At 33.8% G+C, this 25,427-nt stretch overlaps 1 protein-coding gene across 9 annotated transcripts in view; it reads right to left on the reverse strand.

The window, feature by feature from the left end:
- Window positions 1-2,629: 2,629 nt before the first annotated feature.
- The window catches only part of ADGRL2 (adhesion G protein-coupled receptor L2), a 273,375-nt gene continuing 250,577 nt past the window's right edge, over window positions 2,630-25,427 (reverse strand). For 4 of the 9 annotated variants that reach the window (XM_055084500.1, XM_007106416.4, XM_055084501.1 and 1 more), the window contains 7 exons: window positions 25,200-25,420; window positions 23,855-23,921; window positions 15,675-15,766; window positions 13,668-13,836; window positions 10,715-10,843; window positions 10,057-10,153; window positions 2,631-4,663 (listed from right to left, as the gene is read on the reverse strand). In XM_055084500.1, coding sequence (XP_054940475.1) covers window positions 3,909-4,663; window positions 10,057-10,153; window positions 10,715-10,843; window positions 13,668-13,836; window positions 15,675-15,766; window positions 23,855-23,921; window positions 25,200-25,420 — 1,530 coding nt within the window. In that variant the 3' untranslated portion in view covers window positions 2,631-3,908. Of the gene's footprint in view, window positions 4,664-7,676; window positions 7,759-7,990; window positions 8,120-10,056; window positions 10,154-10,714; window positions 10,844-13,667; window positions 13,837-15,674; window positions 15,767-23,854; window positions 23,922-25,199; window positions 25,421-25,427 lie in introns of all 9 variants that reach the window. The other 5 variants (XM_055084503.1, XM_007106419.4, XM_055084504.1 and 2 more) reach the window with 3 other exon arrangements.

The raw sequence follows: 25,427 nt of genomic DNA on the forward strand, positions 1-25,427 counted from the left end.
TGAACTTGATGTTAACTAGCAGGAAGCATGTGATATGGCATTTTCACCAAAAAGCATAATAATTTTATTACCCAGTGAAGCAATCCTCATCTATATTCAACATGTCAGTAACTTTTCATACTGACATTTGAGATTTAATGCAACAATTTCATGGAAAGAAAAATATGTGGAACATAGGATCATGTGAACTCTTGGTACTAAGTTTTATTTGTAAAACACTCAGGGATTACTGTCTTTAAAAAAAATTTCAGTATCAATAAAATATGAAGAGCTGCTTTCATTTCAGAAATTCAACTTGTATGCATTCTTTCAAGTTTTTCTACTTAGAAGGGTATAACCAAAATAAAAATTTTACTGAGTTAAAGTTTTTTACAAAACACTCTATCCCATGAGAACATCTTAAAGGTCAGCTTTAAGAAGGTTCAAAGTTGAATTGATGGAAAATTACATATTTTCTTTTCTCATTTAAATAAATACATAAAGCAAGCATCCTGAATACACCCTGTAACAAGTACACATGAATTTTTCTTTTGATATTGGGCAGTGAATTTGTGCATACTTCTTTTGGGGGAAAGGATAGTGACAGTGATTTTCTGTCAAATAATTGTTGCTGTTGTTTTTCTGGTTAAAATATTATATATAACTACCCTCAAATGAATGTGGATGAGTTGAGCTGATGACATATTTAAGCAATTTATGGATTTTAATGGGTTCTCTTCCACATAAATATTTTAAAAGCCTATAAGATGAATATATACAGATGTATAAGCTATAATTTTTTCTATTGGTGAATAGAACAAACAAGCCTATATATATATTTTATTTATTTATTTATTATTTATTTTTTTTTTGCAGTACGAGGGCCTCTCACTGTTGTGGCCTCTCCCGTTGCGGAGCACAGGCTCCGGACGCGCAGGCTCAGCGGCCATGGCTCATGGGCCCAGCCACTCCGCGGCATGTGGGATCTTCCCGGACCGGGGCACGAACCTGTGTCCCTGCATCGGCAAGCGGACTCTCAACCACTGCACCACCAGGGAAGCCCAAGCCTATATTTTAAAATAAAAGAGATCAATCTGGACTAACATTTATCAAGCTGCATCTAAAATAAATGGAAACAACCACTCATTATTATTAATAGACCTGTTGACTAACTGTCCCTGAGATAAGGTATAATAATGTGACTTTATAAAAAGTCATCGTTGTGATTATTACAAAGAGAAACAATTAAGAAGGAAATTGCATATCCAAGTGAAGTCTGGACAGACTCAAAGAAACTACTGGGCTAATAAATAGAGTAATGCATTAGTCAATAGATTAATAATTTTAAACCTAAGAAATTATTTGTACTGGGGGAATCCTGGATAGAATTTAAGGCAACATTTATATATTTTTAAAAATAAATCCGTTTTAAAAGCGACTCTTCTTTCGGTGGCAAAGATGAACGATAGCTTCCAAATTGTATCCTCTAATGTGAAGACTTGTAAATTACCTATTCTGAAGAGAACATTAACCATTTAGGTACTAGGTACTTCTGCACCTGTTCACATCATACCAGTTTTAACAACAGCCTCAAGAGAAAGAAATGCCACAAAGTGAACAATAAATGTTGCCTTTTTTTTTTTGGCAATTCATCACTGAACCAGCCTAACCCTAGTTAGCCTGTGTACTAGGAAGTACAGATCACATAACATTGTAGGGTTTCAGGCTTGGACAGCAAAAAATATAACATAATAGAAAATAAAAATGCTTGATTATATAATGCCCCCTTCTAGTAAATAAAGTTTTGTAAATTCCTGCAGAATTTTACCCAAGGATGAATACCCTTCTCAGAGGATTGTTAAATCTGTTTGAATATTAATATAATTTCTTGTAGTCAATTTCCAACTTGTTAGGTATTAACTATATGTGATTACACTCCTCCAATGTCACTGTTAAATATTGATATTTTATTACATAGTGTCTACCTTACTGCATCCACATTTAGATAAATATACTTTAAAATGTTTTTCTTATTACTCTTTTTAAATAGGTTAAGTGTGTCCACATGAAATAAAGTGACTTCTAATGTGGTGGAAGCCCTTGAGAGAACCAGTAAGCTTTAGAAGAATTTGGTATAAATGCTGATGATGTAGACAGGAGAAAATCTGCATGTTGAGATTCAATTATATGATTTTTGAACCTTTCCATGATAACAAACATTGTCATTTGCAGCTGCCTATAGGGATACTTATAATCCTCAGAGTGTAAAAGTATGTTTTAGGATTTGCTTCTCAATACTGCTGAAAAGTCAGTTTTTTTTTAACGATGCCCAAATTTGACTTGAGATTTCCAACACGTCTTCTTTTTTGCATTTTTATTTGTTTTGGCTCTGTTGCAATGCAACAGACACAAATACTTTCAGTATATTTCCCTATTGAAACCTACCTGCCAGATTTTGTGCATAGGTAGTGGTAATTAGAATACAAATATATTCTTTTCAGGATATAGAACCATCAGGCAGCTGAACTGTATTCTTTTGCATATCCGTGGGTTATACTGTGAAGGAACCTAGTATACCCAAGGGGAGCGGGGTGGCAAAGGACCGGTGTGTTAAAGCCAATTATGTATCATACATAAAAGGGCACGTTAGCTACTTGAAAAAATTCACATTTATTTACTGTCAAACCGTGTTAAACTTTACACTGGATATTAGTGATGGGTTCATTATTAACAGGTTTACACAAAGGGATGAAAAGAAAAGCAGAATTTTGCTGAAACAATTTACATTTCACTAGAACTTTATCATAAAATAAATTAATTACTAAATATAGGCAGAAGGAATATGGAAGAGTAATATTTTATGTTTTATTTTACTTTTTAAAAAAGAATAGGCACCTTTTGTTCACTAGAAAGTTTGTGAGAAGTGCCCCGTGCCCTCTTTGCCCCCTGTTCAAGAACAAACAGAGGGGTGACGAACAATCTTTCTAGATTTCACCACATTTGTGCAAGGCATGGCATAACTGGCTTCAAAGAGTTTTTTCCCCATAAAACACGTTCTTTTGGCCATAAGAAATTTAAATGTAAGAATAAGGACTAACTTTGTCAAAGCAGAACACTGTATACAGTGGAAAATAAGTGAAAATGGGTAGAACTTACAATGACAAAGTGTAAGAAAAAACATTTGATAACATATGTGCAACCAAGAGCTTTACACAATATTTTCTCCAAACTGTAAAATTATTTTAATGACAATTATATTTCAGTTGGACACAAATGTATTTATTTTACCCTAGCAATAGAACAAAATATAATTTCTTTAGCCATTTTTGAATAGGTCATTGTACAGTTGAGGAAACATATGAAATAAGGCCTGTGGCTTGATTGCTAGTGGTTAAACATGTTTTCGATCTTTGCCTTAATGTAAAAGGTTTGCAGTTAACTGCAAACTGATGCAGAATATCTCTCCTGCTTTTCCAAGTCTTGTCAGGAACAGTAAGGTACAGTAAATTTGTCCCACAGGATTTTAAAGCCTACGTCTTGTATATAATACAATGCAGGCCTACAAAAATGGTGCAGCCATATTTACAAATTTAGTTCACAAACTGCTGCAGTAAAATGGCTGGAAAGTTTTGTTTCGCTTGTTTCACAATTTCCCTAAACAGCAGCAGAATCTTAAAATACCTGGTTGGCATCTCTTTTCTTTGTAACAAATAATTCATTTTAGTATACTCTGTGTATATACAAAGTTTTTGTATGTTATATAAAAATTCACAGAACTGCAAGGTTCAGTCATCTTTTTTACACTGGAGAACCACAGGTCAACAGAGCCATCTCTTCAAGCAGAGTTTGAGGGAGCTGTATCAGGCCATGGAGCCTGTCTTTATTTACTAACACTTGCATGGGGCCGCTGGAATTCCTTAGCTGCACTATTAAAGACTTGTCACCAGCTGCATTTGTCCTTCTCTGACATCTCCTTCTGGAATACACCCTTCTTTGTTAATGGGGATTATGTAACCATCACTATTGCCCCTGCTGATCTGGTAGCACATCTGAAGCTGATGGCCAGCTCCAAGGTTTGGCATGCTCTTATAGTATATGTCCTCGTTTTCACTCCTCCTGGATGGAGACAGGTCTTCTTCCATGTCGGGGCTGCTCTCCTGATATGGAGAGTCTCTAAGGTTGGGCATGCTTGTGTAAAGAGAGTCTCTGTTGGGGGACTGTAGGTGGTCCTCGGCCTCGGCTGTCAGCTGGGAGACGTAGCTGTCAGTCCCCTCGGGCTTCGCTTTCTTCTGGGGTTGGTACAGAAGGGAGTGAGTCCGCTGAGGAATGAGCGGTGCCTCGAGTTCTTTGTGATGGAGCTCCAGCCCTGGGTTGTCACTGTGCATTAAAGACGAAGCATCTGCCACAATAGCGTCATCTTCGCTGCTGCTGCCTCCAATCACAGGTTTGACTGGTAGTGTGAGCTCGAGGTTGTGAGCCTTGCTGCTGCCCCGTAGGTTGTTGTGCACTAATTCTGAAATGATCATTTTCTCAAAAGCGGCATCATTCAGACTTAGCCCACAGTCCACGACTTGCACGCTGTCATTATAGTCCCCCTTGCGTAGTGAGTAGCTGTTGTTAAAATTACCATTTAGCGGTAGAGTATCCATGGCACTTGTATCCCTGGCATTGTTCAGTGAATGTCCTGAAACAGAAAAGGGAGGGGTTCGGTTACTGCCTCTGTTCCTTCCTCAAGAATCTTTACTTCTTTTGTACACAACTTTTTAATGTCGTTCAGGACAAAGTTGTATTTGAAAGCTAACACTTGGAAAGTGCCAGGCATTCCTGCATTCCCAACTGTAAACAGTTGCAACCCCTTAAATAACAGGAACAAGTGTGAAAGAATAATACTGTTTTCCTGGGAGGGAAGATGGTATACAGAATGTTGCTTTATCAATTTCGGGGAGACAGTAGTTATGAATTGGTTTTTGGTCAAATCTCTGACACTCTTATAAAGACTTCACTCCATGCCCTTGCATAGTTAATGCAAAGCAATTCATTAGTGACATTTACATTTTAAAGTACGAGACTATGGTTTATAAAAATAAAATTAACAGAATTTGTCCTAAACAACACTAAATTAAAAAGGAGTAAGTCACATACAAAAACTGAAGGCAAATGTACAACATAAACCCACATAACTGGCAAGCAACTCTTTAAACAACATTCTAACATTTCCTTTTTCTGGAGATGAAGTGAAAAAAAAGAATGAAAAAATGGACAGACACAAAGAATTCATGTTAAACAAAGACAGCCGTCTCTCATACTGACTGGACCAGGGGCCCACAAGCACCATCCAACAACACGATAGACAGCAGGTGGAATGACTCACTTTGGACAACTCACATCATGTCTGTCTGCTCAGGCTATCTGGCCTAAGAGTAGCTGATATATAAAAGAAAGTAAAATGATTTATTGTAACATGATGAAGAATTTCTAAGCTTCTCAGCAACTTAGAGCAAGGGTTCAACAAATCAGATTACCAGCAATAGCAGCCTTTTACTTTTTCATTGAATATTTCTTATTATTTTGAACTTTTATTTGGTACTAATACTCTCTCTAATAGCAATGGCCCCAGGCTCCTATTGGTCAAAGTTTGCCTGCAGCCCTGCAGTCTGCATCAGTCACAGTGACAGCACCGAATGAACCAGCAGAGTCTACCATACGATACTGGCCCATAGACACCATGGGCATGGAGGTTAAACGCAGAAATGTTACCAGATTTCTTAAGTATGGGTCACAGAAATTAAACCAAGAATAAATATCAACTGTGGAATGGGAAAAGGGTGTCAGCCTTGGCTAATATATTTTTATTTCTAAAGGAATGAAAGATTGGATACATCTGCTGAAGATATGAAAAGAGGTTCAGGAGGAAAAAAAATATGGTAACATGCTCTCTTTGAATCAGAGTTGTATTTTTCTACAGACACATAAACATGTAAACTAAGACATCACAGTGCTTCTCAGGCAGATGAAAAAAAAAAGGTTTTAGAGAAAATTAAATGGTCTGTACCATGGAAAGTTAGGTTAGTCATTCTCAAAATCCTAGAGAAAAAAATCACTTGTCTACAGATAGGTCTGGAAAAAAAAAGAATGAAATGATGTTATCGAAATGAAACTGACCACTGTGAGGCTGCTGCATTGTATGCAAGGCTTGGAGGAGTTTAGGAAAAAAATTAATTTTTCGAAAAAATAGGAAATTTCCCTTTTTAGGGCTCACTCCACTCTTAAAGCTGCAGATTATCCTAGAAAACTCAATGTCATGACCAATAAATACCTAATAAACACTCAATTAATTATCATTAGCAGAAAATAGGGGGGGGTCATATTTATTATTGACTCATGTTATTTAAAAAATTCTGGTCCAACTTCTACATTTGAAAAGCTGACAATTCGATTTGTACCATGCTCCAAGGCATGTTTGACAAAATGAAGTTATGATAGTTCTTTGCATGGCTTCCTTTAGCCTCGTTGACACAAATCTCCAGCTTTATAAATTTATATATGTGCCACAATCTTTAGAAGATCTACTACTAGGAAACATTTGATGTTTTAAATTATAAGTGACACGAGGATCAGCTGCTAGCATTTGCTTCCTCTGTCGAGGTTTGATCTTGGCCATTACCATTTTTCTTTTTATTGTTGTTTAATAAATATAAAAATATATACTGGGTAATCCAAAAGGTGTTTTCTATGATATACTGCAGATTTAAGCATATCTTTGGCTGGTTTTGAAGAGGCAACTTTTTCTGCCCAAGTTCAGGTAATTCACTGGAAGACTTTCCACAGCCTGTAGCAAGATTACTGTGGGAATGCAGAAATGATAAGTCAATTATTAAGCATTCTGGTTGACAGTACCTCAGGCTTTAAAGAGCAAATTATTTCAGCATTGCATGTACTTAAGTATGGACAGCATTTGCTACAGACCTCTATTACTGACAAAAGGCAGTACATATAGATGTACTGTTTGAATTTGGAAACATTTGAGTTGCAAATTGTGAACCACTTGCCCGCTGAGTCTACTTCATGACTGCTAGTTATGTTTTAATTGTGCCGGTTAAAAATCATGCTGAAAAAATTTACATTTGATAGGCAAAGTTAAGTTTTACTCCCATACTTGTCTCTCTGTAGGTTGCTAGAGGAAAGCATAAGGAAAGTAAGAAAAACAAGAGAATGAAAAGAGAAGCTGCAGTTACGTTAAAAAAGAATGTCAAGAAAAAAAAAAACGGAAACAAAGTTCTGTGTTTAATTTAGTGGCAAATATCAATCACAAATAAAGATTATATGCTAACTGTAATTATGCACTAACTTTCACCAAACTCTTGAAAATTCTGTTAATATTAAATATATATATATATATTTTAAAATAAGCTATTAGAAAATACGGTAAAATACAGGATGGGTTATTGACAATCCCCCCTCCCCCAATAAAAAACTATAGGTATAAACTGACTAATATTAACTTTATTCTTAAAGTTTTTTAAGAAGAAAGAAAAACTACCATAAAGCTGCACTATACTATAGTTTGGTTACATTGATAATGCTGGATGTAGTTTTCTATACCTAGGCATCCAAATTATTAGCTAAGTCATGCCAGAAGCAAACTCCGTCAGCAAGCTTTAGAGTCAACTGAATAGTATATTACATAGATAGGATACCTCTAAATGATATAAATCTTGAAGATGGGCTCTCAGACCATGTGATGTCAGTCCTGTAATAATATATTAAGATTTATGCCACCTGTGTCAAAAACATGGATAATTATTGGTAAATACTATCATGACTGAATTTTTACTATAATATAGTGCAGTTTTAGAAGCCTGGCATGGGCAATACCATAATGCTTTATAACTGAGAAATTAAGGATGTAATAGTAAGTACATGGCAACTTGAGTGTTCTAGAAAGAGGGCAAAGATCAGAGTTCTGTTTAGCAGCAAAGAAAGGTAGTTGTATTCGTAAGTATAAGCACACCTGGTGAGTTAAACACAGGAGCTGAAGGGGCATTACATACAACTGTTTCAGCGAGCAATGTGTTATAGGGGTTGTTAGTGCCGTGGGGTCGAAGAAGAGGGTTTGTTAGTAGGTAATTGCCAGTCATTCCTAAAGCAAAGAAACAGAAAAAAATACATCAGTTCTCTTATTTTAGTGTTGCAGTTGCAGTAAAGTACTTTTCGTATTCATCAAGGGTAGTGGATAAGTTGGCAATGGAAAATCTGCTGAAATTTTCTGACTGTATTTGAACTACTAATTTGAAGGAGAAAGGGAAGAGGGAAGTTAAATTTCAGCAATTCACAGGTGCTTTCTACGTCCCCCAAGTAAACACCTGCTGAGGATGACATTTACTAATTTATACAAAATCACTGTTAAACAAAAATGGCAATTAAATGCACAGAGATCAACATTATGTTTCAAGATGTTACTGCTTAATATTAAAAACCTAACCACTGAGGCCCAGAAGAGGGAATCTCAAACTTTCAGAATTTACAGGTGTGGGATTATCCCTCATGAAAACATCGGTGTTAATACCAACTCTGATACAAGCAGGAGGAAAAACAACTTTCACAAACAGGTAAAAAGTATGACACACTGCACCAAGCTTCTCTTAGTAAATGCAAGAGAACACATGCTGAGGGGAAAAAAGAGACTGTGTATAATGAATTATTAGACCATTCACAAATTCTATCCAACAAGAATTCTCCTTCTGTAATCTTATTTGCCAGGTTTCAAAAATGAATCATTGAATAATTCATTTCCTTTTTGATAGTCATCTTAACAGAATTAGGTAAAACATCAGAGCAATGGAATAAACACACATTTCACTCATTCTAATTGACAAATTACAAACCTTTCAATACTTATCAAACGTGTGTTTTGCATAGCTAATGTAATTTGGCTAAAAATATTTTAAAATTCAAGTTGGTTTTGATGCCATACATGTGCTTTTTTTTCATTTTAAACCAGAATCTCATCAGAACAATGTCAACAATGAAAAATGTCTTTCATACAACATTGTGATAAAATATATTATATTACAAATCAGTACATCAAAACTGAAATTACCTGGATAAATTACCTTTCCAAGAATATATACAATAATATATGATTTTTTCAAAATAAATTGAAATTTACTAAACTTGTACTCAGGAATATGTGTCTGTACATGTACTTGTGCCCTTATCTGGCTAAATTATTCTATTTGCCATATTATTTTAAGTTGGAATTATATTGATTATGTGATAAGTTTAAGGCTATATTTGTAGATACATTAAATAATAACAATTCAAATATAAAAATTACTTTGTAAATTCTCATGTAGTTTAATTATTTGTTTATGAAGAGTTAGTATAAATGTTTTGACATTTACTTTTTACTTTTTTTTTTTTTTTTTTTTTTTTGCGGTATGCGGGCCTCTCACTGTTGTGGCCTCTTCCATTGCGGGGCACAGGCTCCGGACGCGCAGGCTCAGCGGCCATGGCTCACGGGCCTAGCCGCTCCGCGGCATGTGGGATCTTCCCGGACCGGGGCACGAACCCCTGTCCCCTGCATCTGCAGGCGGACTCAACCACTGCGCCACCAGGGAAGCCCTACTTTTTACTTTTTGAAGGAAACGTAAAAACAGAAGAATTTTACAAGTAAGAATTTTCACTGCAAAACTGGCACTGTTTAATGTGAATAGTAGTTATTCTAATTATATTAATGTTTTAAGAAGAAAACTTTCATAAATGTATGTTTAGAAAGAAGAAATCTGTATTCACTAGGAAAACATTTTAATCTGTGGCAAAGCATGTTCTCAGAAATTAATTTTTCCAGCCTCACTCTGTTAACGTGGTATTTGAAATCATACTTTTTGCATTACATTATTGAATAAAAAGAATTTATATGTACTTTAATAAAGGATAAAAGATGACTCAACAGGTTTAAGAGCTTTTGATATAAACCCATTTGAGAGGAAAACTCAGCATTTTCTCTAGAATTATTGCAAATCGGCAAAAGGCACAAAATTTAAATTGTAAACTCAAATTTTCCTAGTAACTGACCTTGATTAAGTGTTGAAGTGCTATTGATGTCACCTGAGATAAAAGAAGATTCAGATTGTTTTCTCACAGTGTCATTCCACATCCTTCTTATACGACTCTATTAACATAAAATAGCAAGACATATGTTATGTTAGTTTTCCCAAGCTTACCTTACATTAAAGACACACAAAGATGTACCCTAAACAATCTGTGCAGAATTATCTTTTGACCTTTTTTTTTTTTAAAAAAATGTGTGTTGATTCTGTTCTAGAACTAAGGAAGTCTATACTCCTCTGTTGCTTCTCTGCTAAGGAGTATTTAATTTTCCAATCTTAAAAAGAGTGTTCACTTATTGTCTTTTTTTTAAAGTGGAGATGGCTAGTTAGTCAAGAAATGTTTACTGAATGCCTACTGAGTCCTGTGCTATGTGAGCTTAGGATATCTAATGATTATGACATACTTCTTAAAAAAGTATACCTCTCAAAAAAGGATGTTTACACCTAAAGAAACACCTTGAAGAAATACTTAGGAAGAAATTAAAACCAAAATACTAAGAAGGCAAGTATTTGCTACCTAGATCATTATAATGAGGAGACAATTAGTACATCTGAACAGAACATGTCTCAGAAGGCTTTCCATAAAGAAGATTAATTAAAGATGCTGTCAAACTCTTTGTTACCTGTGTGCCAGAGGAATATCGAGCACTGGTTCTGGTGGTGGACGCCTTCACTGAACTGTGAGGGCTCTCAGTTGGGAGGCCGCCGCAGCAATACGAGTGTCTGAAGCACTTGCCATATTCTTTTCGTACCTGCATTGAATAACCACAAGACCAAGGGATTAATATAAACATACTTGTTCCTCTCTCTCTCTCTAATTAAATGAGCAGACGAGACAAGAAGTCCCACTAACACTTTTCTGTGAAGATTACAAAGTCAAGTTCAATTGAAACTGGTGAAATGGTAATCAGAAAAACACCTCTGTCCACTAGACTGGCAAGTAGGATCTTTAAAGGGTGATATCATATGTAGAAATGCTTTATACCCTGTTTTCATTATGCAAATGTTATTTATTAATACAATGGTAATATCTTAAAAGCCTTATTCTAGCTATAGCCTTAGTAAACCCAATTTTCTATTTCATGCTAAGAAAATAAGATAAAAAATTTAGTATTTTCCTTGCTTGATTACATTTAACCACTTGTAATTCAGTCATTTAAGGTTTATATGCTTCGTGTCCTCTTAGGTAGGTCAGTACATAAACTTCTTTTACTAGATTGCATGGTGTTGCAGGTGACCTCTTTATAATGAAAGACTACTTTGGCACAAGAATAAAGGAAAAAAAGTCCTTTGATACATATGTCGTTAATTAGGATGGAATGTTTTCTTCATCTTCTGATGTGTCTAGCTCTAACATTTAGTGTAGAGAGTCTAAGATGCCTATTCACTTCATTAGCTCACAAGGGAACTATTTAAGCAATTTCCATTCACATTAATGAGTTACCCATGTAATTTCCCTTTTCCCCTGAAGCTTGGACATATGAATAGATAGAAAAGTTGTCAGGCCTAAAACAAAGTTGAAACTTTAAAAAGTGAGGTCCAAACAACTGCTAAATAATAGTGCCCCACTTAGGTGGTCAAGAATTGGGAGGAGGGCTTCCCTGGTGGCGCAGTGGTTGCGAGTCCGCCTGCCGATGCAGGCGACACGGGTTCGTGCCCCGGTCCGGGAAGATACCACATGCTGCAGAGTGGCTAGGCCCGTGAGCCATGGCCGCTGAGCCTGCGAGTCTGGAGCCTGTGCTCCGCAACGGGAGAGGCCACAGCAGTGAGAGGCCCGCGTACCGAGAGAAAAAAAAAAAAAAAAAAAAGAATTGGGAGGAGTGGGGGAGAGTTCTGGATTCTGTGCAGCTTTACTGGCATATAAACAGGTTTCACTGAGGCTAAGAGCCAGACTTTGAAATTTGAAGAAGGAGAGGCTGCATAAGAAATTATTTTTTTCTAGTAGGTTACAAAAAACACTCAAAGGCTTCCAACCCTCCCGGCTCCCCGCGCCATTTCTACGCTCAGTATCTGCCTGCAAAGGCCAAAACTTTGACACTTATTCCTTGGGAAATTAGAGAATTAAAGTCACTAATGACCTTTTAAATCTAAGTGCACTTGAATTTTCATCCTCTTAGCTTTATTTAATTATATCTATTAGAACAAGTAACAATGGGGTTGAATTTTCAATGCATTTTCTCTGCCTAAATATGCTCACTCAAGCAGTTAGAACCATGATTTTAACTAAATCATCTTATATTCTTAACAATTCATCCTGGCAGCACCCAATAGGACATATCCAAGACTAAATAGACTTGTTCAAAAGAAATGTAACACAATGATTTTAAAATGTAATTGTTAATTAAAAAGCATAGCAAAATCTCTGTAAAATTAATATACAAACTGAGGAAATAATGATGACCTCATCCTTTTTCTGCTAAGTTTATGCTTTGTCAAAAACATTTGACAGAAGGTATGACTATGTGATTATCTGCATGTATATAAAATGCTCATCTATGCAGAAAATATATAAAAACCAAAGTAATTACAAGGTTATACCTGTATAATGCTTGGAAAGTTAAGGTTCAGTGTTATTAAATAATACATGATACCTCACAAAAAATTTCTGCACACTTAATGGCTATTAACTGCTCTGAAATCCTATATAACCAAGACAATGGCAATCAAAATGGTACTTTATCCAAATAATATCCTCCGGTGTTGGTTTTGCCTAATGCCTATATTGCTGTGAATGTACATTATCTGTCAGTATTCCACATTCCACTGTCATTATCTCACAATTATAGCTTATCAGAACTGATGGAAGTAACAACACTATCATCTTGTCAGGACTGAAAACATAATATTTTTCACTTTCACAACTCTATTTCTCTGTTCAGTTTAGTGACCAGCTAGTAATAACAGAATAAAAAGACTACATTAGATATGCAGACAGGGAAAGGATGATACGTGGTGATAGGCACAGACATTTTAAACTTAAATGGTAGCTAAGCTATTCTCTTAGGTTTAACATCTTGTAATAGATTAAAATTTTTCACCTTCAACTTTGATTTTTGAATCAGTTTTGCTGACTCCACTTAACATTAAATCAGGACAAAATAGTAAGATGTGAGATATGAAATTGCTGGGTTTTAAGATCTTTCAAAATTACTCTGAAGACAACATTGATATTCATTTTTTTGTATATCTTGTGCTTTTAAAATTTAGACCATTTATCCTATAACTCAATTTTGTTTTGAACCACTGCATTACTTTTATTGAGCAAAGAACAAGATTATTTAACTGTTTATTTTTCTTGTATAACCTTTGCACAAAGCATTTTTGTCGACTCCAAAGAAATCTTAACCTAAGTATCTAGTTTATAATATTCCCAAATTGACATTCAAGAGATGATTGGTATTGACACATTTTACATGTGAAGCCTGAGCTTCCTGACTTTCATTACAATTAATTTATGATTAAAATATAATGCTATTAATAATATTCCAGTTGTAACTTAAAATCTTCCCTATTATATATGTATTATTTTCAAATCAAAGAACAAGTTAAGCAGAGCCTCTAAGTGTTTTCACTTACTTTCTTTTGGAGAGCACAGTGAAAGATGAAAATGAACACTCCCTGGAAAGCATTAAAGATGGTGAAGAGATAAGCCATCACAATAGTCTCCTCATTAATAAAAAGCAACCCAAATGACCAGGTTAGGCCAAGAAGACACAGAAGAGCGAAAGCGCCAAGCACCCAAGACCTGAAAAAATAAAGTGAATTTCATTAACAGGTTCAATGAGAGAACAACACACATCACACTTAAATATTAACATATCAGTAGCATCAGTTGACTTTATGTTCAAATTCAACAGCATTTTGGCTTTAACCTTTCATTGATTAAAGAAAGAACAATAGCATTTAGTACTGCAGTCTCCAGTGAAAACAGCAACAGCAGGTATGACCTTTTCTTACTCAGAATAAACAAGGTATGAAAACTATATTAAAATACAAGGTGTAAAACATCCCCCATGACTTTATTGTCTTTTATGTGCATTTTGGTAAAAGAAATTAAGGAGTCCTTAATTAGTTTACTCTTATATTTTTATTCCTGTGATGCACTCAAGACACTGAATAATGTGACACAAACAGAAAGGTTAAATGGCAGATAATCACTTAACACCTAAACTTCAGATTCTAAGAAACTAATCTTAGGTGAACCTAAGGTTTTATAACTGAAGGATGAAGAAGCCTCGCTGAAATGAGACAAAAACATGAGAACAACTTCAAAATAAAATCATTTGGGAGAGATTTCATCATGAATAGCTTAAGGAGAAAGGAACTGTAGAAAATAGGACAGAATGAGAGGATTTAAAGTCAGTGCATTCCATGTCTAACTAATGATCTTACTTGATAAATGGCTTATTATCTTCATAGCTAGAAAGCATTATAAGCAGAAAAGAGAAACAAAATTATTAGACAGAATTAAAATAGAAAGTAATAAGAAAGCATTTATATATTTTTATAAAATTAGTCAAAATTAAGAAAGTCAAAATGCAGAGGCAAGCAATTAAAAAATAAAGGCATATTATAGTTTAAAATATTCTAGCAAATAAGATATTCCAAAATAATTATAAAAATTAAGGGCAATTCATGATATTGACAGATTTGTAAAAACTATAAATCATGCCATAAATTTGTTAATGTAGGGTTCTACCTTACCCAGGTAAGTCCGTATTATAGTAGCCATCACAAACACGGTAATTACTGGTGTAGATGAGAAGACAGAAAGAGGAAAAGGAAGAAAAGAGAGAGATGCTAAAGATTAGCTCTCTCTCTCTTACCATGCAACATGCAATGAAGCTGGCACTAACCTATCTAAAACTTTATCTAATTAAAAAAAAAAAATTACCCTTACTGTAGATCTGCCATTTTTAACATTAAAAATATTTTCCACATCCCATTACAACCAACTTGAACAAAACCTCCTCAAATTTTAAATTAACTCATATTTTAAAAAATTACTCTGAAAATGCTTTTATAAGATGACTTAATGAATCAACAGCTATCAATTTTTTGTTAATTAGATAACATTTTTTCCATTGATAGGATATTGCAGTTTTTTTCAACACTGAAATAAAGTAAACATTTATTTAATTACCATGAAAACAACAGACAATCTCTAAGTTAACAATAGTAATGGAGTAAATTCTCTTAGGAAAATAGGATTAGAAGTAGAAACTGCTCAGAATCCTTAATAACTCAAAAAGTCATTTAACAAAACAAACTTAATATAATCATATCAGTCATGCAAACAGGAACATCATTTTGAATTGCATTTTAAATTCAAATGAAATTGCTACAGTGATATGGAATTTCCACAAAGCCACTGAAACAATTTCTTGGCTTTAGATCAAGACAGAAATTATTACCTAATTTTGACCAATGTCTGTGACATGGTAACAGTGAGACTCAACCTTGATCAGTAAAACTGCATTCTGAATAATTTCTACAGGTGAAAGATGGTATTCACGTATTCCCTGTGGAGAATACCTTTCACTTAGTTTGTCAAGCAGTAAAATTAAAATACGAAATACTTACTTAATGTTTTCCAACCTGCTAGAATCTGGTTTCAATGTGTTTGAGTGCTTCACCATTTTGCACAATGTAATCACCAGGAAGATAATATTCAGCTGTTACAACAAATAAAGAATTAGATCACTATGACAAAAAGTAAAAATTAATACATTTTTGCAAATATATTTAATGGGTTAATGCAGTTAAATATGAATAACACGAGTATATGGTAGACACTGATTCAATTCTAGTTTATTTATGCAATGATCAAGTTGAGTCTAAATAAAAAAATACTCTGGCTACGTATGATCGATTTTTTAACAGATCATTTGACATGAAATTGAAACCTCATTAAATCAGTATCATGTGGTGATGATTAAATAAATTAGACAGCCTAAATTAGTTTCTTTAGCTAGAAGTACTCCAGGGCCTAAAAACCATCAAATGAAAACATAGAAGTGAATTCCTTAGAAGGAGCATTTACATCATGCAGCTTATAATGGAAAGATCCCTGAATTTGGGACCCTAAGACTTAGTTGAGAGTCTAGTTCTTGATTTTGACTGATTAAATGAGGAAAAATAACATTTGCATACTCTTTTTGTAAGGTAATGGTGAAGATCAAATGAGATAAAATATATGAAAAATGTTAGCTGGTTATATAAAGTAAGATAAACTTTAAAATATATAAATGTATTTGCTATTTAAGTGTTAAAGACCATCATTTCTTTCTTCCTGACGTCTCTATACTGTATGGAAGTAGGTAAATTCCAAAGGCTGTTTTGAGTCCCTCTAAACACTCAGTTGTACAAAGAATGTAGATGCAACAAATGCCAACTGGGGAAGATAGAACCTGACATGGAAGGACAGTCTGGCAGGTCATCTTGAGAGAACTCAGAAGATAAGAGTTGTGTTTTGACTGAGGAAAGTTAAAGGTTTGTAATTTGCATTTGCTTCTACCGAAGCCTGGCAGAATGCTGGATGGAGTGAAGGCAGTTCCATTTTTATGCTCTAAAAATAAAACTATGCTAAATCGCTCCTGGGTTTTTTTGACATTTTATTTACTTCAGATTATTACTTTAAAAAAGACAAAATGAAGTTATTTTGTGAGGATTAAGTGATTTAGTGAAGGCACAAAAGGGTATATTCAGAAAAGGACCCGTTTATATGTAGAGACAAAAGCAATTCCTTGGTAGTAAATAATCGACGTAACTTTGTTACAGTAACGTGATTATTTTTACTGAGTCACAATACCATCTGATAAAATGATAACATTATTTTCCTCATTCATCACCACTTCTGATTTTATAATTAGGAAAAATGATGTAAGGCAATAAAGAAAATTTCCAAGTCCTTCCTAACGAGTTTAAGGAACAGAGCAAAGGCTTTAAGCCGTGTATCAGTCATTTTCTCTACTGTGCCTTGTTATTTCTCTTAGATGTAGAATTTCCTCTTAAGGACTAAAATAGGCATAATTTGCAAGTGCTGGCAGACAGCATTCCATTAATTACTTGAGGACAAAAGAAGCTCTTTGCTTAAAAAAGTACTTAAAAATTAATTTCTTAAAATACTTGTCTAGAGAAAAAGTAAATAAATTGGTAAAAAAAATGTCTAGCTTTATATTCTGAAGATTATAAAGTCCAGTTGGTCATACATAAAGGCTTACATTTCCAGGAATATTACAATATGATTCATTTCATTCAACAAATATTTATTGACCTTACTGCTCCACACAAGAATGTGCTTATTGTATAGGGATAACACACAAATTTTTGCCTTTGAGAAATTAGGGAGATCTTTCTGATAGTACAATGAATACTTAATTTGATTTTAAAGAAGCATGGTACAGTTTACCTCTAATTTTTTTAAAGGCAAAATCAGTAGTGCTTTTACTTTTTATTTTATATAACAGTAAGCCTTAACTAGGACAATTTAGGAATGGTTAAAACAAGTACTCCAAATAATACTAAAAACAAACCAACCAACCAAAACCCATATAAGGAAACAAAGTAGTTACAACACTTATGTAAGAATGGCTGCCTTAACAGATTCAGAATCAAAATCTTTTAAACCTCCTGACCCTTCTTTTTGAATGTCCTGACAAAATTGTTTATTTCTTTTATTACAAACTTCCAGACCTAGGGTTGGCCTCTACCCCAACACCTTCTGTTAAATAATTTTCTGAAGCACAAAAGGGCCACAATTTGGAGCTCATTATTTTCTAAGCATATTACTTATCCCCTCAGGAATAAAATAATAGTAGTGGTAGTAGTACATTCAAGTAAAGAAAAAAAAAGTTATTACCCACCACAATGTCTAAACCACAAAGAAAGTAAAGAATGTGAATGTGAAAAAAATGTGGATGTATCAAGTATTATGCTATAAAAAGAAAATGAGTACAAAATGTGAACTCATGGGGGTTACATCCATCCAAACATATTTTTCAATGAAGAAAAGCCAGGCCAAAAAAAAAAAAAAAATCAGTTATTTAAGAACTAGCTCATTTTCCAATAAAATTGAAACGAAAATGAAGTGTACCTAGGTAAAAATAGAATTAAAGCTTAAATATGATACAAAGACATTTGTTTCTTGTTAAGACAGAACTAACCAACTTGAAAATGCCACAGAAAACATATTTCATTTAATCCTTAAAAAAGAGACTGTTAGATGCATCTCTCCTCATCCCACGGAAGTTTTTAATGTTATATATGTGTTCAGTGTTTCTTCCTAGCTACAAAGATAATACAGTCACAAGACATAAAGTTCAGAAAATTACAGCGGAAAAAATAATACCCCACCCACAACGTATAATCCTATCTCCAGAGGTAGTAGGTAGACTTGGATAACCATTTTACAAATCTGTGATGTTAATTATCTTGCCAAAGACTACTTAGCTACTATAATGTCAATGCTGAGAGTCAATATACTGTCTTCTGGCTCCATGGCCCAGTCTTGTCAACAAAATTAACCAGTTTATTGTGGTTGAGAAAATTAGGAGTCTTCTAACAAGCCAAAGATATACTTGTTTTGTATTTTTTAAAAAAAGGTTCCACTTCTATAAAAAGTAATCTAATTTACCACTCAATCAGAGATGACCAATGAGTTGAAGATATAATATTAAATTAATTAATACATAGAACACACTATCAAAGAAATCCTAAATGACATACAAAGGTGTGCTCTTCAAATGATTTACACTTGATGGGCTTGCCATAATAACCAATTCTCCATTTCCTTTGCAAAACACTACCATCCCATATCAGCAAATAGCTAAAACGTCCACACACTTCTATTCCCACTAGCCAAATTGTACTTTGAACAGTTACTTGTGTTTTCTTAATCCTGTCTGTGCTAGTTATATTCATACACAGCTAAATATCACACAAACCCATAAAACCCGAGTGGGGAAAGAAAGCTATTGTTTCTAGCATATTTAAAATCAAATGTTTCAAGAAGATGTTTTAAAAGTGAGTGTCTTTAAAAACAACTTAAAATCCTAGAAAAATAATCATAAAACCACAGAAGGACTCTTGCAGTCAGATTGTTTCACAAGTGTCTGAATTCTCCAATTTACAGAAACTGAAAATAAAACTTTAACCAACGCACTAATGGTTAAGTTGCCAAGAATTTAGTTAAATCCAACACTAATTTAATCTTTGAAATACGACGACGATACATAATTACTGAGGCAATGGTATCTTTAATAGGAGAAAATAACATCATTGTAAGACAAAGTAATTACGGAAAAAGGTATGCAAGACTTATTGTGAATCACAGCGTAAGAGCAAAAACTGCTAAGCGTGAGATATTTTTCTTTTCCCCAACTCCACATTAAAAAAATTTACTAATACAAATTATTTACTGAAAAAACATCTATTATTTAGGTATTGAACATTTTAATACATTGCCACCAAAATATATGTGAGTCAAATATTTTCTGGAATTAAATAGAACACTTACTGAAGTGTTAACAAATTCTTTAAACTGTGGTTTTAAAGTTCTCTGATTTTCTCCAGTGTCTAAAAATGTAAATGCTAATTTTTAGTTTCATGGATAAATACTGTTCCTATGATCTTTTTCAGGAGGAATACACTCTAATAAGAGTTATAATTTTGTATAATAAAACATTTCAATAGATTTTTTTCTTTTCTCTTCTACTCTTGTTCTCTTAAAATGTAACTATGGGAATCAGAACAAGAAATAGAGGGGGCAAAAAAAAAAAAATCTTCGATAAAATCTATTGTCCAAAATAGTCACTTGAAGACTGAAAACCTTAGTTTCAAATGACGTACTGAGTTTTCTTCTTATCATTTTCCCTATGACATAAATGGCTCTTTCTAGCCATATACTTCTGTGCTTCTTTTTTTGTTCTGGTTAGAATAAGCAATTTCTTTCTCCTCACTTTTATTTCTTCCCAATTTATTTTTCTGCATTTGGTATGCATTAAAAAAATAAAGCAATCACAACCATCAATGCAGAATTCTCCCTATTTCTCACTGGAAGGCAGGCAAAAAGGGTAAGAAGAATTGTCTCCACCATCCAACTGCTGTTCTTTTCCCTTCAAGTCCAATGCAGCCATTTTTTGCCCTCTTGTTTTTTGTTTCTTTCCAACATAAATGTTACTAAGTTTAAACAGAGTATTTTCGGATAGGTTGAAAGGTGCTATGCATCAATGAGAAAGGAAAAAGATGGAGTTACAGCTATGTACATAAAGACTGTCTACAGCTGGTATACATGTCATTAATCATTCATGTAGACGCCTCTAGTAAGTACAAGTTAATAGGATTGTGTTACATGTTGTATGTCAACTCACCAGCCTAAATGCCCATGTTGAAGATTAAGTTTGAAGATGAGGCAACTCATCCAGGAATTAATCAGATTTTAACTCTGCTCTGTGTGTGTCTGTGTGTGTGTGTGTGTGTGTGTGTGTGTGTGTACAGGTAAATAGGTAGATGGGTACCTCTTAATAGAATTCTATGTGAAAGAGTGAGACCAAATTTAAAAGAAAAGAATTTTCCTATTCAGCTAAAAAGAGTTAAATCACTAAATGGGGCATTCTTTCTTTTTCAATAACAAATAATACTCTTCTATCTATCCCCCAAAATAATTTCATAAATTACTGTTTAAATAATCTGCCAGTGTAATTTGCTGATAAAATTCATCACTACTTGATGATATGGCTTAGCTAATCCTCACCCATATTGATGAACATGAAAATACAAAGAGTTTAAAGAAAGAAAAAGGTACCACAGATTATAGGAGTGCACAGTTTGTTTTATAGTAATCAACCTGCTCAATTGAATCATATCCATTTGAGCTTAGCAGCTTAAAATTCATTCCAAAGCTTGCCGTCCTGACATGGATATGATAAGACACAAGAACAGAAACACCACTCTGAAGTAACCTAACTGAACTGCACATGTTCTGACCCTTTTTGTCCTCCCTAGAGCTTTTGCTACCTGGCAAATGCAACTCTAAAACTGCACTTGTATCTCCAGATCTTTGCTGTTAGCCAAGCAGAAACCTATTTCTCCCTGGGACTAGCAGCCAGAGAGGTGTTCTCTGAGGAAGACTTCTAAGTGAGTGTGTGAGCTGAACTCTTACTGAACTGAATTAATTATTAACGATGCAGATGGAGCTGTCCAAATGATAAGAACAGCTCCTGACGTGTCATGATCCAAGCTTTCATTAAACCATTTCAGGCATACTAATGGTTTCCCGCTGCTCATTACTTACAAGCACTTTTCTCATAGATATAATAACTCTAGTGCCTGTAGGCAAGACATTCTATAGAAATACAGAAGTAGAAAGTTTTATCTTCCATAACATGTTTTTTTTCCTTCATTGAAAATTATTAAAAATGTACACTTATTTAATACTACTAAGTTATATGATTTCAATTCAGAAAAGCTGGAAATGCAAAACTATGCTTTCTAGGAATATCAATAGGTACTTTTTGTTACTCCTTAAAAGGACAGTATACAATATAATTTATATTGTATAAATTTTTAAACTGTGTCTGAACTTTTAAATGACCTATATCACCATAAGGATATATACAGGTAAATATATTAATACTCAACAAACATGTGCTGTACAATCACATATCTCACTTTAGGTTACATTTGAGATAATGTTTCACACTTCAATACCACTCTGTCTTTCTGTGTTGGGACGATTAGAGGGCAAAGCAATTGCAAAAGAATTACTCCCAGGATCTGTACTGTGATTGCTACCTGCTGTTTTGTCTTGTTTTGTTTTTAAGTTGGGAACACCAAAGCCCTTCATATCTCAACGTAAATGACTTGGTAAAGGATAATAATGACAAGACTAAAAAATAATGGTAGGCTCTCGCTATAAAAGGGCAATATAATAAAACGTCCTTTACCTCTTTTCTTACTGGAAGCTGAGAATATATGAACATTAACTCCTTTCGCCCAGTGAAATGTTTTTTAATACTCTAAAGTCCGTATTTATCTTCAGAGATAGAAAATAAACAAAACTGAAGTAGGACAGAAGTATAGAGCAAATATCCCTAAAACGATTTTTTACAATTTTCAAAGTATCAGTATGTTCAGCCAAGGGGTCAGGAAAAAAAAAAAAAGCTTGAATCTTCAAGGATCATACCCCTTTCGTGTCAGCTGTTTGTCATTTAATTCAAGATAGGCTTAGGCTGTGTTAGCATAAGTAAACCAAGAACAAAAAATTGGGACAATCATCTGGATTGAATAATTCTGATGAGAAATCAGCTTTCCTAAGAACACTTGAGAGTTTTTTCTACAGGTTCGATTCATACAGGCATTCACCTCAAATTTTCATTTTGCTTTCATAAGTAGTTGTATAAAAGAATTCATTTTAGTGACAAAAGTATATGTACTTGAAGTAGTTTTATGTTTCCTTGAACTACTAAAATTTTTTCATAATTTTACTGAAGTACTAGTAACTATAATTGTAATACTATTAACCGTAGAAATATCTTAATAAGCTTACTTGTGACACCTTTTTTAAAGAAAAAACAACCTTAATAGGAATAAACAGTTATAGGCAATATATAAACTTGTTTCATTTTCAATCTTCTAATGGTCAATAACACTTATTTGTAACAGCATGATGCTAAAACTGAGTGAAAAGTTTTAAATCCAAATATTTTAGCTTTTTTAAAAAATTTCAACTATATTTGAAATATTTGACTAGTGATAATTTAAGTTAAAAAATACCTTAATGTCATTATACTTAAGTTGTATCAGGTTTATTTTAAAATAAAATTTCTTAGAAACCAATATTTTTATTTGGTATTTTAAGTCTTAGAAAAGTAATTTTATTTCTAATGAGTTTAAAATTTATTTAATATTTATTTATTACACTAAGTTTAAAAAAACCTTTTCTGTGCCCTAAAATGAATTTAGGGTGTGGACATTTATTTTAAAGTACTAGGGCTTCCCTGCTGGCGCAGTGGTTGAGAGTCCGCCTGCCGATGCAGGGGACACGGGTTCGTGCCCCGGTCTGGGAGGATCCCACATGCCGCGGAGCGGCTGGGCCCGTGAGCCATGGCCGCTGAGCCTGCGCGTCCGGAGCCTGTGCTCCGCAACGGGAGAGGCCACAACAGTGAGAGGCCCGCGTACCACAAAAATAAAATAAAATAAAATAAAATAAAAAAATTTAAAAAAGATAAAAGTACTAAATTACTATGTGAAAATGAAGATAATAAATATTAAGCTAATGTTCTTTCACGTCCATAAAACATTCAATTCATAAATGCTACATAGGCTTGGTGCAGAGCTAATACTATAGATTTTAAAGATGTAACTTCCGGAACTAAACCTCTTAACAAAAAATTCCACTACTCAAAACCAAAATATACTACACATATCAGTTAGTCCTTTCTAATTATCAAACTACTTTACTTTAAAATCATACAATCTTAACATAAAGATTAAGACCTGACATTTTTGCAAATTAAATTACAAATGAAGGAAAAGTATTTCTTAAAGGAAAGAGTGTTTTTAAAAATAGTACTAATTAGCAAGTGTATAAACTCTCAATGATTTCGAATGTAAAATATACTACATAATTTTATTCTGTAAGCTAGACATGCTTATAAATCTTTGAATACACAGATAAATTAACAGTAAAACAAATTATCCCTGTCTCAATTGTACTGCTAAAGCAGCAAGCTAAAAATGAAGGAAAAATAGAGTCTGCTTACCAGAATAATGAAGGTAACAGGTCCAATGAAACTCCATATGAAATAGTTATCAACATGAAGCCAGCAACTATTATGAAAAGAAAAGAATATTAAGTAGCTTCAATGGATGCTCAACATCACAAGTAAAGCAAAATTTTAAAAATCTAACAAGCAAAAGTATCTTTACACTTACCTTTGAAAATTAATTTATCATGGGCAAGAACAATTTGAATAATTCTACTGTTCTTCACTTTAGGTTTTAAATTTGATAAAGACATACATAATTATGCTTATATGGGGAAAACAATAATCCCCCCTCCCACCCCAATCCTCATGGTTAAGACCTCTGACTTTACTAAGAAAAACGTGAAACTTGGTATTCCAAATTGTCTCATTTTTTAAAAGTTCTTATCTTCAAAATTTGCCTTTGGATCTATATCTGAGCTAAAAATGTTTAACCCTATGGAACATAAGAGATAAAAAAATAAGTTTTCAGATGTAATGTCTGTTGCAAAACAGTATAGCACAAATATAACACCTCAACTGGGAATGGATGAACACTAGAAAAAAAAATCAAAGTATAGAATTCATACTGTATTAGAGTAAATGATGCATAAACTTATTAAGACAGATTTTACTTAGTGGTTCATTTTTCATATAACATCAAATCCCCAATGAATTTCTTTTATTTGTCTTTCATCATCTGTGTAGTCAAAAAGCTTTCTTTAGTCCAAAGAATCTTTATATAACTAATTTTGTCAAAGGAAAAAATAAACAGAATTGGAAAGCAAATTCATGCCTCCAGCAAATAAAATCCTTAGAAACATGGTCTACCTTCTGTCACTTTCCATAAATATATTTTTTTATAAATGAATGACAGTGACTTATTTTAATCCTTTCAAACTGCCTGATAAAATATTATCAAAGTAAAACATATGGGCTGGAATGTGGTACTGTCACAACTCAGAACGAGAGTTACCTAGAGGGTCGGCTGCACAAAGAGAGCTAATGAAACATTAGCTTAAAAACTGAATAGTTAAACCTGTCAGATGCTTTAAGTTCAGAAGAATTTTTACCTAATATCTTTCTAAAGCCAAAAAGTTATTTACTTTTTCAATTTGTTAGAGGTCAATCTTTTGTATTAAAAAGCAAGTCCATAGTTTAGAATTTGCCTTGCCAGAGTACAAATCCTCTCAACCTAGAAAATTACAAAAGACTTGATTGTAACTTGTGCATGGCATGCCCATTTTCTCACCAATAAGGCTTTCAGTTGCTATTTTAGTCTGTCAGGGACCCTCACTGACAGCTAACAGGCTTTAAAAAGTTATTCACTTGAAAAACACTCAGGTCACTTGCAATTACTTACGCTTTTTCTGTTCCATAGCTCTTATAGTCAATAGCAGCTGAAACGCCAACCACTGTGGCAGGAAACAAGTAACCAGCAACATAGTAATATTTCTTCCTTGAATATTCACTTTCAAAAACTTCAACTAACATCAGATAGAGCTGCACACCTTCTAGGCACATCCAAGCAAAAGCAGCCAGAAAGAAAAAGTGTAGAAGTCCTGCAAATATTGGGCATGCTATCTATAAA

Source organism: Physeter macrocephalus, chromosome 4 (genome assembly GCF_002837175.3).
Source record: "Physeter macrocephalus isolate SW-GA chromosome 4, ASM283717v5, whole genome shotgun sequence".
NCBI classification, from domain to species: Eukaryota; Metazoa; Chordata; class Mammalia; order Artiodactyla; family Physeteridae; genus Physeter; species Physeter macrocephalus.